Genomic DNA, 17,836 nt, shown 5'->3' on the forward strand with positions numbered 1-17,836 from the left:
TAAGGGATTGTAAGCTTACAAGGTCCTTGCAATCTGTGAAGTCAACCAAGGGTTGCCTCACCTAAAAAAAAAATACATACATATATACACACACACACACACACACATTGGAGTCTAATAGATTAATTCAAGCACTTTTAAGCTAATTTATATTTCAGAGTCTGGGACACATTCTGGATTTTTTTTAATAAAAAGAATCTTAATCATATGTATACCATAGATTATGTATCTTCAAATACTACAAATGAGGCAATAACTCAATGAAGTATTTTCCTATTTCTCAGGAGAAGTAATGATTCAAATTTGTAATTCAGAAAGGAAAATTATCTGCCAGCTGTCTATCCTGTTTTAACAGATATTGACAATCTTAATACCAAAATATTGGCCCATATTTAGTTGTTCTTTACGATAAAAGGAACAATTACATTTATTTCTCCATAGCCAAGGTTTTTTTTATTGGATGGAGCCCTGACCCAGAGGATCACTGAGGCCCACCACAGTGTTCCCATGCCCTTAGAATTGTTATTTCCAAAGAGCTTTTGAACATGTGGCTAACACTTGAGTGCAGTACTGTACCTAAGATTACACTAGGGAGATAGTGGTGTCTTCTCTTTAGACATGTGAAATGTCAACATTATTAAAAAATAAATATGTAGAGTTGAAAAACTATCCAATTCATCTTAGATACAGAGCACTCTAAGCAAAGGTGAATGTGAGGGAGCAGGCAGAGGCCTGTATCTTTGCTGGTCAGAGGGGCTGGTTTGGCTATGAGAAGGCCTAGTTGTCCACTGCAATGAGGAAGTTAGGGCAAAGTCAGAGAGCAAAAGGTAATGGGGCACTAAGACACTGCATATATAAAACTAATTACCAAGTGAGACGATTGCCCCTATGCATGAAGATGTGTTGGGCTATTCCTGCTGGATGGCAATGTATGGCCTCTGTATTCTATTGGATAGACACAAGGAAGGACTACTTTATACGAAGAATAAGAGTAGTGATGAGGCTATAGACACTGAGTACCTCAGTGAAGATGAGAATCGGGATCACATTCACCAGTAGGGCTGCTGAGCAGACCTTACTGATGTCCCCCACAAAGGCAGCAGACAAATCACTTAAGCTGGTCTCCAGCTGCAGAGAGTAACATTTTCTTTAGGATTTAGCAATAAGGATCGCTACCATCAGGCCATAGGTGAATGTTAATACTTGCCCTGACCACTGAAATGCCAGATACCATGATCAGATCTGGCCATGTGATTTCTGGAGGTGATGCCCAGACCACCATGCAGAAACATACAAAGAGCCAAGGTCCTATATACATGGCAACCAAGAAGCCCATGACAGAAAGTGTACATAGGTTTGGTTCCAGACTTGAATGGGTATGAAGGGCTGAGTTCACTGTGTGGAAGGCAAACCCCAGATTTGGACAGACAAAAATGCAAGTCTGTGATCTAGCTGGCTAGACCCAATTTTTTTTTTTTTTTTAAATGGGGTGTGATTTGCATAAAATGCAGATACTAAGTCTACAATTCTGGTTTTTGACAATTATATATATGTGTGTAACTGCCAACAAGTACATAGAATATTTTCATCACCCTATAGTTCCTCATACCTCTCCAGTTGGTTATAACCTCCTCCTTCCCCAACCCCCTGCAGAGGCAACCACTGTTTTGATTTCTATCACCATAGATTCATTTTGGCTGTTCTGGAACTTCATAAAAATAGATAGTATCTTTTTTCTTCTGGCTTCCTTTGCCTAATGTATTTTTGAGATTTAAGCATGTTGTTTTAACTGTTCATTCCCCTCAGTTTATCCATTCTATTGGGTTTTATCCAGTTTTTAGCTATTGGGAATAAAGCTGGTATGAACATTTTTTTCCCAGCTTTATAAATTGACTGGTATGAACATTCTTAAGCAAGTCTTGTTGTGCACATAGAGTTTCAGTTCTCTTGGATAAACACCTAGGAGTAAACTTACGTTATAAAATAGAAATGTTTAATTTTACAAAACCTGTCTTCCAAAGTGGTCATACCATTTTATACTCCACTAGTGACATTTTAGAGTTCCAGCTACTTCATATCCTCAACAGCATTTGGTTTTATTAGTAATGTCAGTTTCAGCCACTATGGTGTTGTATTTTGACACAATTACAGCTGTCTGTCCTGCAGACTTCTAATGACATCTGAAATAATTTCTAGACCCTGACATCCTGGTCTTAGCAAATGGAAGCTCACTACCCCTCCTAACTTTGACATTTGCACTGCCTGTCTCATTTTACCCAAGAGTATTATTACCCATTAAGTTGGTGCCTGGATGTTTAATGTTAAGCAATTATAGAAATTTAAAAGTATGTTAATAGGATTGTGGTTGTTACCTTTTTAAGGAATCATTTTAGAGATTTCATCTGAAATTAGTTTCAAAGTAATTGGAAAGTATCGGGAACTATGCCATGTTTGACATTTTACCCAACTTACCTTAAAAAGTTAGCCTTCCAGTTTCATGGATGCTGGCAAGACGTAGACTCTTGGGTGTCTTTTGTGTCAGTTTCCCATGCAAAGGGCCCATCACGCAGTGGGGTGTATCATAGAAGAGGAACACCAAGACTTAACCCCATTACGGTTAAGTGGAAACAAGACTGCTCTTTTTCCAGGGAGTCATATTAACCCTCAAGGTTTCTGAAGAGGATGCAGACACAACCCTGAGAAATGGCCCAGATAAAGACAACTATATTCTTAGCATACCCAAGTGTGCAGGGACACTCAGGTTCTACAGCATTGCCTCTCACAATTCACTCCTTGGCCTGACACATTCTTGGCCAAACTAGAATTTTTTAACATGACTGTGCTCCTTCATCAGCTAACAGAAGATTCTCATACATTTAAGGCTATTATCCATAAGATTCAAAGCAGCAGATGAAGCCAAGCTATGGTAGGACCTCACTCTCTTCTCCAGGTTCCCATCCTCAGCTGCTAAGTGGGAAATGGTGTGGGGGCGGTCTCACCTAACACAGCCCCATATGGTCTAAAGCCTATTACAACCTGTGTGTTTAAACTGATCTGTTAATCCTTGGTGTCACTTTTCAATGACTAGAAGGGGAACAGATGGGCTAAAAAGCAACCCTTTTGAATTGGAGATGTCTCTCATGTCCTTTCCTCCCACATACAAAAATGTAACTCAGAGGCACAGGTCACTTTAGGTGAATACTGGTAAATGTCCAAGGAAAGCCTTAGGGCTCTCCAACAGTAAGGTCTGAGGATGAACTAGCAAACGAGTAGCCAATGATGTGGGAGGAAAACTTTGAAGTGACATTTGAGGACAGTTAAAACAGGAAGAAATCGCTTTCAAACGTCACTAAGATGTCATGTAAAATGGAGGCCAAGAGTGGACCACTGGTAACCTTGACAACAGATTCCTTAGAGTGGTAGTGGTGGTAGCCCAATTGCAGCATTTAAGTAAAATTAGATACAGAAAGTATTGTTAACTCTTTGGCTTTGCTGTAGGGTTTTGGGATAAAAGGAATATTGATAAAGGTAACTGCTGGAGCCATGAGCCTGATTAGGCAGGAGGGAAGACCCAACACTCAAATGGGAATGCTGTCCTTAGCACAACTCATCCAGTGACAAGGCAGGCAGGAAACGTGAGCATATACACAGATGGCAGGGTATAAGTAATAGGAATTCGTGAGGATCTTTTCTACTTTAAACTTTCTTAATGATTATAAGCAAGGTCATCAGATGAGTGATATCATTAGAGGTTTGAGAAGAGAAAAGGTATAGAACAGACTGAGTGGAAAAAGTTTCACAGTACAAATGCACAGCGGGCATTTTACAGCTACAGGAAGAAATACCATTTAGATTTAAAAACAAACAAAAGAGCCAACTAGCTCTTTCCATTATTCCATCAGTCTACCATAGTGTTTTTCTCAAAGTATGGACCCTGGTCATCAGCACCTCCTGAAAATGTTTAAAATGCAAAATTTCAGGTCTTGCCCTAGTACTGAAGAGAAATTCTGGAGATAGGGCCCTGCAATGTTTTAACAAGCCTTCCAGATGGTCTAAGAACCATCTGTTTCCATTTATTAGCCATGTATAACACCTCCAGACCACTACATCTCAATCACTACCCTATCTATCTCAGCTACTTAGAGCAATAAATAAAATCTATAGAAATCATTAAAATTTACATTACTATCAATTCAGAACATCTGACTCACCAAGCTGTCATATTATTTTAAAAAGAATGATCACAAATAAAACATCACAAATATCTTTTATTCGTCACCGTGAAAAGTCTGAATTTTAAACAGATTCTTGGACTGGGGGCTCGTATCCATCAGCTCGTTCAACTTTAGCACCTGTCTCGTCCCCAGTAGCTTTTCCAGAACTGCTACCTTCACCATGGAGCTCCATGAGTTTTCCCACTAAAAGGAAGAAAATATTGTTATGGCATACTACATCTTGAAACAGTAGTCTTCAATACTATGTAGACATGACAGAAAAAAAAAAAATCCATTATCTCTCCTCCCCGCCCCCAAATCCCAAACACACTCCAAACCATGTACTTGGCCACATAATTTTTTCTTTCAGGAATCCTGTGATTTTTCACTTACACTCAAACTTGGGCTTCTTCAGCATTTTGACTTTTCTAACAAAGACATCATGTAGAGGATAAATTGATTGGCAAGCCTTTTCTATGTCTTTTCCAATGCTATCTGGAATCCTGCAAACCAGTAATGATAGATTAAAATAAATTTACACATGTAAAACTCCCTCATTTAAGCCACATAAATCCTCGCATGAGAGTTTACTATAACCTCTTTACAGGTGAAGGTAAAATGATCTGAACTACATAGCAATTTAGTAGCAAAGTTATCATTTGGACCTTCTGAGTCCAACCTTTATATGCCTTTTCCATTACACCCTCTTAACCAACTGCATGGGAACATCAGAAAAATGTTAACAGTTTTATCACTGGACATCATGTGGGACCGAAACATTTTGTCATCACTTATTCCCACACATTATTGATTGTGGAGGGTTTTGTCTATTCAGTGAATTTTCTAATTAAGGCAAAAGTATTTCATTTCCTGTGTTTCAAGTCTAACTGCCATGAAAGCTTCCTCCAAAACAGAATAAAGAAACCAAATCACATTTACTGAGGGCACACTTTCATTTCAAGGGATGTAGCTAGATTGTTTCAAAGACAGGATTTAAATGTAAGTCTGACTCCACCTTGTCTTGTATGCTTTCCCTAATTTGAGGGACAATCAAGAGATCTGAGGTTGAGTTATGTGAAGGAAAAGAAACACTTACAATTTATTGACCACTTCTTTCAAGTCATTTGTCTGCACCTCTCGGGTCATGATTTCCATCATCTTCTTCCGGATTTGGCGGACCTGTTGATGCTGAGCATAAGAAGTCTTCCGAATCTGATTGTTGCGTTTTTTAGTAAAACCAACACAGAACAGACGAAGCAAATAACCATCGGTAGTCTTGACATCAACATGAGCTTCAATCATGGTCTGGTGAAAAAGGGACACTGTCAGATATTCCAGGTCTTAATGCTATTATTTTTATCTCCTAAATTCTAATATAAAAAAACTAGATGGTCAAGTATCATTACACAAGAGAGTATAATATAAGTTACATGCTAAATTTACAGAATTAACTTCCTTGAAGTGAACTTACCAATAAGTTACCCCCAAACTGTTACTATCTTTCATATCCAACTAAATAAGTCCTCCCTCATCCTCATCACTATGGCAACAGCACCTTTTACATATACATGCCAGCCTTTAACATCCTGCCCTTTTCCCCCAGTCAACTGTACACCTCTGCAAAACAAGAGGAAAATAGTTTGAGATTCTACAATATGGACATCTATACTTATTACAACTAAAAAAAAAAAAAAAAAAAGGTGCTCTGAATAGGTGAAACATAACACTAAATGCACATACTTTTAAAGGTTTAATGTTTCAAACTAAAGCTGTGCTGAAGATTAAATATTCAATTTCACAGCTAAAATATAATTAAAAACCTATTACTCATATTAATGCCTAAATTAAAAAAAAAATCTTAGAAAAGCTGAACTGCCTCTTTTGCATTTTACAAATTTTATACCTTAGTTAAAAAATGAATACAATTATTGCCAAAGAGCCTTAATATAGTCCCAGAAATGCAACCATAAAAAACCTTATTGGAATATCAGAAATAAATGATATAATCAATATATTATGAGACCAAAACATTTTAGCATTCATTCCCATATACCAAATATTTCAAAGCTAATGGTTAGCCAGCCATCTGAACCAATGCATTTATTTCCTGTAACAATGTTTACTAAATGCTTTCTGTGTCAACTCTGTGCTGAACATGTTTATATAAACTTTTTATTTTAACTTCATAACTCAATGAGATGATACTCTTACCTACATTTTAGATAGAGAAGAGGACTTAGCAAGCTTTAAGATATTTGCCAAAGAGAACACAACTGGGAAATGGAGCCAAGATTTCAACTTCATACCAGCTCTGCTACTCCTATCATGCTCTATTGCCAGAGGTAAGAGGAAATCAAGACTAGCCCAAACTACCCTTATACTTTAAAATTCACCAGATTGAGGTCCAAATATTTTGCAGACAAAACTGCACACCTAAATCCAAACATTCTTCAATCAGCTACTAATATAAAAAGCTGATAACCCGATATTAAATCTTGAACAATTTAAATAGGATCGTGACTTGCTCACTGCTCTTGCTCAAGTTCAGAGTGCCAATCCCAGAATTAGCCCTTGATAATAGCAAATAAATAAATAAAAAATAAATCAAAGATTTAAAATCAAATCCAAACATTAACTGCATGATATGCTCCTTGCTGTCATTACACCATGACGTCATCATACCGTGGTCAAGCATGACACAAGCACCATGCACTCAAGGATTTTGTTCTCACCTGCCATTTTTTGACCATTGAGCACATTTTGTCACGGGTAAGATCCATGCCATGAAAATTAGTCAGGCAGTTTTTGCCCTGAACATCCTCAGTAATTAGCTTGAATTTTCTAAATGCAACTTCATCATTCTGCAGATCAGCTAGGCTCACTTCAAAAACACGACCCTTGAGACCATCAGATGCGATTTCTATAAAAGAATTAATTGTCTTATTAACATTAGGAAACACATAAGCAAAATTAAGCCAACAAAATGTTCACAAAGTTGAGCTTACTCAAGTCAATGGTAAATTATAAAAAAGACCTTCACTTTTGTAACCAAATCCATGTGGTCACAAACCAAATCCATGTGGACACAAATGTCTTATTGACAGTGCCCATTAGAAGCTCAAAACTACCCATGCATTTTCCTAGTTAATTCTACAAGTACCATCTTGCTTCTACAACTGTCCTACCAAAAACAAGCACCAAGGGGCCAAAGCTGCACCCAAGAGCTGATATTTCCCTAGTCTCCCACCACAGGGCCATCAGTAGATCAAGATACATATACATTTTAAGAAAAATACAAATTAAGAATAGGATACTCACTGGTTCCTTGAGTTCTTGTGACTAGTGTTTTTCCAATATTTCGTATATTGAACATAGCTGGTGCTTTCACATCATACCAATCTTTCTTAGAAAATGGGTCAACCCTAGATTTTAAAAAATATACTTAAGTTTTATAGGAAATAACATAATTCTTTTTTACTTTCCTTATTCTAAGGATTTTAAAGGGCTAATCGCATACAGACACTGCATTAAAACTATTCCTCTCAGTGAAGTATCGGCGCATATATAAATTCGGTTCTCGCTGTTTCATTGTACAGACCAGAAACTTCAAAAAGTAGTTAAGCCATAAATGTACACACTCCCCCCATCCCCAATGGGCCATCGTCTACACTGTCTCCAAGTAGCATGCACGTCTCTCGAACTTCACTGGTACATGAGGATAGGTACTGGTTACCCAGGCTCTTCAGAGGACCTCATGAGCTTACTTGAAGCTCCCAGGTTCCACCGTGCCCAAGCAATGGAGCGGTGCAGGGTCCTGGGTGAAAAAGAGTGTCTTTCTCCACTCCAGCCCTTAGCACTGATAACCCACGGAACTTGAAGCCCATGAGCCCAGAACACGGTACATGCTGGCCCCCAGTCGCGACGGCAATTCATCTGAAGAGGGTCGCGCACAAGGCTCAGGGAGCACAAGGGTAAGTCTGCTGGCCCGCCGCAACGCAGCACTCCTATCTGCCTGGCCGAGGTTCGGAGTTTACCAACTCAGCACGTCCAGCGCAATCCGACTGGCATCTTCGCCATCCGGCCTGAGCCGCGATCCAGAACCCGCCCGCCGACTCCAGCAGCACCCTGAAAAGGCAAGGAGCCACGACAGTCGCCACTTACACTTTCTTCTTAGCTCCTTTTTTGCCGCCTTTCGTAAGGCGCTTGTTCTTGCCGACCGCCATAGTGCCGCTCAGAGAGCCAAAAGGGCGGAAGTACAACTCGCGCGAGAACTTAGGCGTAAGGGGCGGGGAAGCGCCATTTACGTGACCTTTGACCGTACACGTATTTCCGACCTCAAGAAGATTGCGACAACAGAGTCACTCCCCCGACTGTAGTTGCGACCCCGCCCTCAAGTGTGAGGAGACTGCCCCACCGAGGCTCCGCTCCGCAAGCGCGAGTGCTGACGGCCTGAGGTGCAGTCTTCGGGCTACCGATGGTTTCCGTGGCTATGACGCCCGGAAGTAAGTTTCGTTGAAAGGAGACGCCCACTCCACATCGTTCCAAGCTGAGCTCGCCATCTCACTTCTAAGCTTGTTTCTTTTCGAAAGCATGGGGTTTGGAATCCAGGTTCAAATGCTACTTTCAATCGTATTTAGCCTTGTGACCTATCTCTGCTCAGTTTCCTTGTATTTAAAATGGAGATAACAATATAATCTACCTCATAAGATTGTTAGTAGGATTAAATAAATGTAACCAGAGATATTAATAATATTCTTGTTGATAACGATGTTGGTTAGTGGGGGTATATTCGTTTTGTGAACATCCGTCAAGCCGTACACTCATTTGTATACTTTTCTGTTTCTCCAATACATTGATACATAGCTTAAAATGAAAAAAGTAAACTCTGCTGATTGTTTCCCTCAGGAACTGATTTCAATGTTTCCAGACATTTCGATTTTTTCAAAAACTGGAAATTTTTTGTATGTGAAATCTCCATTTTTTCAATTTTTGCAACTAATAGCCTCCAATTTTTTTTTTTTTTTTTTTTTTTTTTTTTTTTTTTTTTTAATTGTAGCGGTTTAACAAAATACATCCTGGCTAGATGTGGCCCGCTAGCTTCAACTGTGCAGCCTCTGGAAGCTGGCCCGTAGAAGCTTGGTACTCAGCCAGTGGTATGTTGCAGTTCCTTTCTCTAACTTGCCCTCTGGCAAAAAACCCTGTGACCAAGCCAGAAACTCCCACTCACGGCACCCAACAAGCCTTTAAATCGTACAATCCCTTCCAGTCTTAGCCTTCATCCCCTACCTCCTAGTACAAACACCTTCTAAAAGAATCTTCCTACATCTCCAATCCTATCCTCAAATCTTTCAATAACCTTTCCATTAATCTCAGTTGCTTATAATAAGGATAAATTCAAAGTCCTTACTTCACAACAATGTGAAAATACCTGACATTACTAAACTGTAAACTTAAAAATGTTTAAGATGGTACCTTTACCACGTACCCCAACTCCAGTCATCTAGAACTACTTAAAATTCCCTGAACAAAACATTTTCCCTTGTCTTCATTTTCGTCATGTGTCCCTTTCTGTGAGTGGAGGGCACACAGTACAGTCATTTTTGTATTTGTGCCCATCTCTTAGCACATAGTAGGCCCTCAGAACATTTGTTGGATGATCAAGTAAGAGATAGATGATATCAGTGGTGTTCCTAGTTTTTGAACTTTATAGATCAGATTTTCAAAATAATTTTGGAAACCAACAGAACTGCAGTTTTTAAATTTCACCAACTTGTAAAACAAAAGCAAAAAACAATTGCCATTTACTATCAGCATCATTTCATTTGAAAATTATTATTTTGACCCTCAAAATAAAAATAAAGGACATATCATCTAAGAGTTTGGTTCTTTTAAATAAATAAGTCAGCTTTATGGAAAATTATAGACATTTTCCTTGTCTGATTGCAGACTGGTAAAAACCAGTGACAGGGGAACTAATGTGTCCTTCCAAATATATCAAGTCTTAAACTAGCAATTCTATACTAGTAACCTTGACTAAGTTTACTTCATAAGTGGCAGTTCACTAGTTTAAAACTTTTCCAATGGCAAATGTGATAGATTCCCAGGCTACCTATTCCAGAATAAAACCCAAACTTGTCTCTTCATAATGTTTCTTCTTTCTGCCCAAGACTGAAATCCCGCAGGGAGGCATTAATGAAGTCAGCTGCATCTAGTTTATTCTAGCAACACCAGCACCTAAGGGATTTGTTAGAGGTCCATATTTCAATCTTCAACTTTGTTTCCTAATAAAAGCTTTTTTAAAAAAAAGAATTTATATTTCCCTGACACTGTTACATTAAATGAACAATCAGTTCGAATTTAAGCATGAGGGCTTTAAATCAGTTTATGAGTCTCAACCATTCGAGAATTTCAAAATTAGAATAAATTTTGAATAGAAAAATGTTAGAGTATATCAAACCTCATAAGGTGTCAGTATTTCATTTTCTTTTTATCTGTGACTGATCTATTAAATCTATCCAATGATTTTGGAATTTTGATTACTTTGTTTTTTATTTCTAAGAGTTCAATTTAGTTCTTTTTCCATTTGTATCACTTTGTAGTTTCTTATTCTTTGCGAGCATCCTCAATATAGATTTAAACCCAGTAAGCATAATTGTTTTACAGTCACTGTATGATAGTTAAAGTATCTGAAGTCTCTGCCAGTCTGTTTCTATTTTCTATTTTTGTGCTGGTTCTCCCCCACAAAAGTCTAGTTTCCTTGAGTTCCCAGTTATATTTGTGTACTGGTCATTGTGTTTGGTGCATGTGACGAAGATACCCTCTTCCAGAAAGAATATGAATATCCAGCCAGAGTCCTACAGTCGTTTAATTGAGGTTTTGGCTTTAGGCTTCCTGGGCAACCCCAGAGAGTCTGCCTTCCACCCAGAGAGTGTAAGGTAGGTGAGCACCAATTTAAAAAAAAATTGTTACAATATAATGCCATTATCTCTGATTCCCTTTTTCTTCTCACAAGAATTCATCAGCAAATTCTGTTGGCTCTTATGTTCAAAATGTAACCAGTTTTCACTGCATCCCTCCACCCAGGGTAAATTTATTTCAGAACTCCAGAGGATGTCATTTGCATTTTAGTCTCCATGAATAGTGTCCTGTTTTCACCACTCTCCACCCTCTACACTTCTTCCTCTACCTCCCTAGACCAAGCTACCACCATCGCTTTGAACTTTTTGATTCTACACTTGCTTTACTACATTGTATTTACCACACAGCAGCCAGTGTCCTGCTGTTCAAAATCCTGCAATGACTTCTCATTCCATACAGAAAAATATCTAGAGTCCTTATGGTAGCCTGCAAGCCCCACATTATTTGAAGTAGACAACAAAGTAATTTTCTAAACATGACAGGATAGGGCTGAGGTAGGGATGGGAGGAACATGTGAGGAATTGGAATAGTCAGACTTTGAGAGGTAATACTGAGTTGATTTGGCTGATCTGGCTCACTCATCGCTCCATGTGCATCCCTCCCAAAGCTGTATGTGTGATCAAAGAGGATGACTTTCTCTAGGAGAGAAGAGGACCGCTCTTCGGCCAAAGGTATACAAGAAGCTGTGCTCCCTTGCTAGAACCTCCAAACAAGCTTCCAAGGTCCATTTGTAGGGGAACATAGCATAGTCAAGCTTCCAAGACTCCAGACACATCCAAATGAGGTGCTGCATGTAGCAGTCTGCCTTTCTTAAAAAAAAAACTGAACCATTATAATGAATGCATGAAAAGTGCTGCAGAAATAAAAAGCTTAGAAAAGTAAAGCACCAGAAAGAACTGTGAATGTGCCGATTTTGATCAGAAGCTTGGTTTATAAGAACTGAGTAAGATAATGGAAATGGTTATAAGCAAATTTATGTGAGCAGTTCAGGGAACCTCAAAAGTCGGGGTCCAAATGTCTATGAGAGTCACTTTGGTCTGTCACTTAGGGGATAAATTAGTAGCCTGGAGGAGAAAGAATTTTGGTTATGGAAGGAATTTAGTGTGTGCCTGGGCAGAAATATTTTTGATTAACAGATGAGAAGAGCAACCTCCAGGGTCAGAGATAGAGAAAAGTATTTTTGACAAGATGGGGAGTAAACAGGATGATTTTAAAGAAAATGCATTCATTTACTCATTTATGTATTCATTTGTTAGTGGTAGACACTGTGAAATGAGGGGTAATCTTAGTATGCTAAAGAAATTGAGTAATGTAAGCCTGTATACTTACACATTGCCTAATCTATGTATGGATTCCACTCAGTGACACCTTCAAATGATACAGTAAAACAGCAGTCTATGTACTACCATAAAGTCCATGCACAGTCAAGTCAAATTACAAAGCCTTCGAAAACATTATGCATGTTGTTTAAACTTTTGATCAGAATAAATATCCACATACAGACTTCTTACTCTTTGCTTCCAAAATCTATATTGCAGATAGCATAGAGTCTCTTCTTAAATAGCATGGAGAGCCTCTTAAATAGAATCTCTGCAATAGTATTCACTGCAACAGATTTTTACTTATAAATCAAATATTTATATTTACTCAGTAGTATTATCTAGATGCATAAGGATCTTTATCCCCTCAGTAGGTCCTTTATTTTGAAACCTTCTAAGAAACTGATACTATACAATTTGCAATTAATTGACATGGCTTCAGTCCCAGCTTCCCCACCAGCTAGTCCTGTAATCACTGGCAAATCACTTAATCCGTCTGAGCTATAGGTCCCTGTAAAATAAAAATAATGCCTGCCCTATCGGCCTCACAAGATTATTGCCATGCTCTCAGTAAAAGTAGAAAATACACAGAACATTGACTTTTTAAAAAAACGTTGCTATGATTTCAGACCTTGAGCATACACCAACATCCAGGGTAATATTTTAAAGTGTCACCTATTTTTTCTGAGCACCTTGAAAGATGAGCTTAGACTGCATTTCTCTTTTTTTCTGCTAAGCTACTAAACAGCTTCATGTTTTCTATTTCTATTCCTGTTTCTACATTTTTCCTTTTAATAATTGTTAAAATGAGAAGTGGTTTAGGTATTTAAGTCCCTACTAGTTACACTGAAAATATTAAACAAAATTAAAAAAAAAAAAAAGAAAAAGAAAAAGTACTGGAAGCTTTTATTATTATATTATGGCAATAGGAAAGAAAATTAATATCATGGAAGTCTTGGCCTAATCGAATTATTCTCATCTCAATCTCTTTTAGTCCTCACAACAATGCTGTAGGGTAGGATTATTAAATGAGGAAACAAGACTCAGTGGTTTAAAGATTTGCCCCAAATAACAGCTTTAAGTAGGGAGCTGGGACTCAAACTCAAGTCTGATCAAGAGATTAACTATTTTTTCCTCTGACATTCCCAGGCAATGTTAATTTGCTGATCTGGGGTTTATGTTTTAAGAACCACTGGGCAAGACTCTGCAGTATTTATCATCTAGTATCTGCAAAACTGCATTAAATGTTGGGTTGGAAACCCAGGATATACTGGCTAGGGAACCACTCTTGAGACACACGCACTCTTTTTTGTGCACTAAAAAAATAAGTTAGAGGAACAAAAAACACCTGAGACATAAAAAAAAAAAAACAAAAATTAAAATGACAAGTGTAAATCCAATTCAGTAGCATATATGAATGGGTTAACCAATCCAATCAAAAGGTAGACAATGTCAGGATTAGAGAAAAAATCCAACTATATACTGTCTACACTTTAGATTAAAAGATACAAATATAAAGTAAAAGAATGGAAAAGGGTATATTATGCAAACAACAAAAGAAAGCTACAGTGACTACTAGTATCAGATAAAATACTTAAAATCTATTAAAAAAATGCTCATAGAAGTAAAAAGGGATATTTTGCATTGGTAAAAAATGTGAAAAAGGAGGAAAAGAGGGATATTTCAATCTGTCAGGAAGCTATAACAATTGTAAACACACATGGCATCTAACAACAAGTCATCAAAATGTATCAAGCAAAAACAAATGAAGGGAGAAATAGTTCTAAAATAATAGTTTTAGACTTTAACATTCCACTTTGAAAAATGGATAAAACAACTAGATAGAAGGCAAGTAAGGAAATAGAAGACTTGAACAATGCTATAAACCAACTAGACCTAATAGACATCTAAAAGCATTCTACCCAACAATGGCAGAATATACAATCACACAATCTTCTGTGTTATGATCTTATATATAGGAAATCAAGAGAAATTCATCGAAAATTATTAAAATTCATAAACTAGTACAGTAAGGTTATAGGATACAAGATCAGTACACAAAAATCAGTTATATTTTTATATACTAGCAATAAACAAAATTAAATTAAAATTCTATTTGCAATAACATCAGAAAAAATATTTAGGGATAAATTTAATAAAGGATGTACAAAATAAATATATAAATAGAAATAAACCCATGCATCTATGATCAACTAATTTTCAACAAGATTGCCAAGACCATTCATTGGGCGAAGGAATAGTCTTTTCAACAGATGTTGCTGGGACAATTGGATAGCCACATGTGAAAGAATGAAGTTGGATTCTTACATCATATAAAAAAAATTAAAATGGATCAAAGACCTAAATTTTACAGCTAAAGCTATAAAATATTTAGAAAAAAAGTTAAATTGTTGTGACCCCAAATTTGTTCATTGATTCTTAGATATGACAACAAAAAACACAAGACAAAAAGAAAAAAATAGGTAAATTGTGCTTCATCAAAATTTAAAACTTTTTTGCTTCAAATGACTATCAATAAGGTAAAAAGAAAATTTGCGGAGTGGAAGAAAATATTTGCAAATAATATATTTGATCATGGTTTGTATCTAGAATAAAGAACTCAGTCAGCTCAATAAAAGACAATCCAATTTAAAAGGGCAAAAGATCTGAGCAGACATTTCTCAGAAGAGATATACAAATGGCCAACAAGCACATGTAAAATTAACGTCATCAATAGTCATTAGGGAAATGCAAATCAAAATTACAATGTGGTATTACTTTACACCCACTAAGATGGCTATAATAAAAAAGTCAGCTAATCACAAATGTTGGTGAGAATGTTAAGAAATCAGAAGATTTATACACTGCTGGTAGGAATGTAAAATAGTGCAGTGACACAAAACAGATTGGCAGTTTTCCAAAGTATTAGAGTTTCCATATGACCTGGCAGTTCCACTCAGATGTATAACCCAAAGAATTGAAAACATGTTTTCAAACAAAAACTTGCTCACAAATATTCAGAAAGCACTATTCACAATAGCCAGAAGGCAGAAATAACACAAATAGTCCAATAATAGATAAATGGATAAACAAAAGGTGGTATATCTGTGCAGTGGAATATTATTCAGTCATAAAAAAGAATGGCACATGTTATAGAGTAGATACACCTTTTATGTATGCTAAGTGAAGGAATCCAGACACAAAAGGCCACATATTATATGATTTCATTTATTGAAATAACCAGAGTTGCCAAATCCTTAAAGACGGAAAGCAGATTAGTGGTTCCCCAAGGTTGAGGGGAATGAGAAATTAGGAGTAACTCTTTAATGGCAGGATTTTCTTTTGAGATGATGAAAATGTTCAGGAATTAGTAGTGATGATATCATAGCATTAGGAATATACTAAGTAACACAATGGTAAATTTTATTTGTATTTTACCACAATAAATAATAATAATAAAACCCATGTATCCACCACCTAGTTTAAGTAATAAAACTTTTCAAATGCAAAAAAGAGTAAACTGACTTCAACAATAAAAATGGACTTAAAATTTTTTTTTAAAGCAAGTTAGAATCTTTCACTTCATATGGTATGCCAGATGTCAAAATATACAGTTCAAGGTCCTTTGGTAAGTTTTGAGGAGCTATGGCAATTTATTGAACAGTGAAGTGACGCAAGCAGAGCTCTGCTTTTGGAAATCTGTCTGGCATCACAAGTTTAACTGGAAGGAGATGAACTAGAGGCTAAGACCTCTTGTAATGACCTAAGCTCCTGGAGTCCTTAAATGAGCATTGTAGGAATGGAAACATATTAAAGACTATATTTGCCCTTTTGTCTTTTTATATTCACTGTACCTACAATCAGATTTCTATTGTAGCAGGCATTAGTAGACAGAAGATATATGTAGCAGTGTCCTTCTGGATACAGGCATATCTAGACCTTTCCAAGAAAAATATCAAACCAGGAAATATTGGGCAGCGTAAAACGTTTCTTTTTGCTAAGCAAGGAATTTACAATTGCTTTCTTAGTCTTTCTCCAACTGGCCTAAAATAAGCAGCAGCTATCATTTACTGTTCATTTGCAGAGTAGATTAGCTCACTTAATCCTTTTTTAGAACCCTGTGGAGTGAGTACTACTTAGGTACATCTATAGATCAGTAAACTGGAGTTCAGATTGAAGAAAATTGCCCTTTAATGAAGGTAAGGAAAGTTGGACTTCATACCTGACTCCAAAGCCTATGCTCTTAAGGAAAAAAGGGGAAAAAAAAGTTAAAATTAAAATTGAGAAGCATGGTGTTTTTGGTGCTCTAAATATGTCTCTATAGTTTTCTTTCTGAAGGGTCAGGGTAAACTTACTGCTTTCTGGAAGTTCGAACATATTTATTTTAATCAGTTGCTTGAGGACTCACAAAAAGACTTCTTTATGTACATCTTTTTTTAAGAATGTTAAGCTATTCTATTATAGTCTGAGAAGGATAAAGCCACAGAACAAAGTCAGACGCCTGAGGTAGGGAGTGAGGGCCTCCACCAAAGAGTGGGAACTGAAACAGGAAACCAGAAACTAGAGGGCCGTGAAGGGAAGCTGCAGGTTTTTGGCTGGGAGTCATTCTTTTGTTTCCTCGACAATTCATTTCAAGGCCCTCCTGGAAGAAAAAAAAAAGATGACCTCTGCAGCCCAAAAGTAGACAGGCCTGGGCACCAAAGCTGAAGATGAATGAGCCTTGTCTTAACAAAAGATTATCTAGGTTCATGTTACTCTTTATTTATTTTTTCTTCATTTTCCTCTTGTTATTTTTCAGCCTTTGGTAAAATCTGATTTAAATGTTTCAACCTGATTTAACTAGGCCATAGGGATTTTATTTTATTAATTAATTAATTTATTTTTTAGGTAAGGCAACCCTTGGTTGACCTCACAGATTTCAAGGACCTTGTCCACTTACAATCCCTTATTTTTTTAATTTATTTTTTGTTTATGCCTACAGCACCTGGTCTTCCTAGGTGATCTCCCATCCAAGTACTAAACAGGCCCGGCCCTGCTTAGCTTCCAAGATCAGATGGAATCGGGCTTGTTCAGGGTGGCATGGCTGTACACTGCAGGAATTTTAAAGAAGAGCTATGTCTAACTTCAATCAGAGGCTAAAAGATGGGAGTAGGTCCCCTTGAGACCTGTGTGGTAGTGGCAGCATTAATTGTGGGCTCCCAAAGGGAAGCCCCACTGCCTGTTAAGGAGATGTGATTTGTAATAAGGGAGGCAGGAGGAGTTCTTTATCCATTCATCTCAGAACAATGTTTTTCAATCTGCAGCTCAGACATATTAGTAAGTAGGTCATGAAATCAATTTAGTGGGTGTCACTCAGCACTTGTTTCTAAGTGACATAGAATAGAA

General features: G+C 37.2%; 1 protein-coding gene, 1 non-coding gene and 1 pseudogene across 2 annotated transcripts; all 3 read right to left on the bottom strand.

The window, feature by feature from the left end:
- Nucleotides 1-4,248: 4,248 nt before the first annotated feature.
- RPS3A (ribosomal protein S3A) lies at nt 4,249-8,533 on the bottom strand. The gene is made up of 6 exons (XM_011359395.2): nt 8,376-8,533; nt 7,533-7,636; nt 6,947-7,134; nt 5,311-5,519; nt 4,608-4,717; nt 4,249-4,418 (listed from the first exon to the last, which is right to left on the bottom strand). Exons 1-6 carry the CDS (start codon nt 8,435-8,437, stop codon nt 4,297-4,299), a joined length of 795 nt encoding a protein of 264 aa, XP_011357697.1. The 5' UTR covers nt 8,438-8,533; the 3' UTR covers nt 4,249-4,296.
- On the bottom strand, nt 4,939-5,010 carry LOC111739143. The gene has a single exon (XR_002780152.1). It is a non-coding gene; the product is annotated as a small nucleolar RNA SNORD73 (small nucleolar RNA).
- Nucleotides 8,534-17,423: 8,890 nt separating the features above from the next.
- Nucleotides 17,424-17,542, bottom strand: LOC111739160 (annotated as a pseudogene).
- Nucleotides 17,543-17,836: the final 294 nt, after the last annotated feature.

This window comes from Pteropus vampyrus, unplaced genomic scaffold (assembly GCF_000151845.1).
Source record: "Pteropus vampyrus isolate Shadow unplaced genomic scaffold, Pvam_2.0 Scaffold47, whole genome shotgun sequence".
In the NCBI taxonomy this organism is placed as follows: Eukaryota; Metazoa; Chordata; class Mammalia; order Chiroptera; family Pteropodidae; genus Pteropus; species Pteropus vampyrus.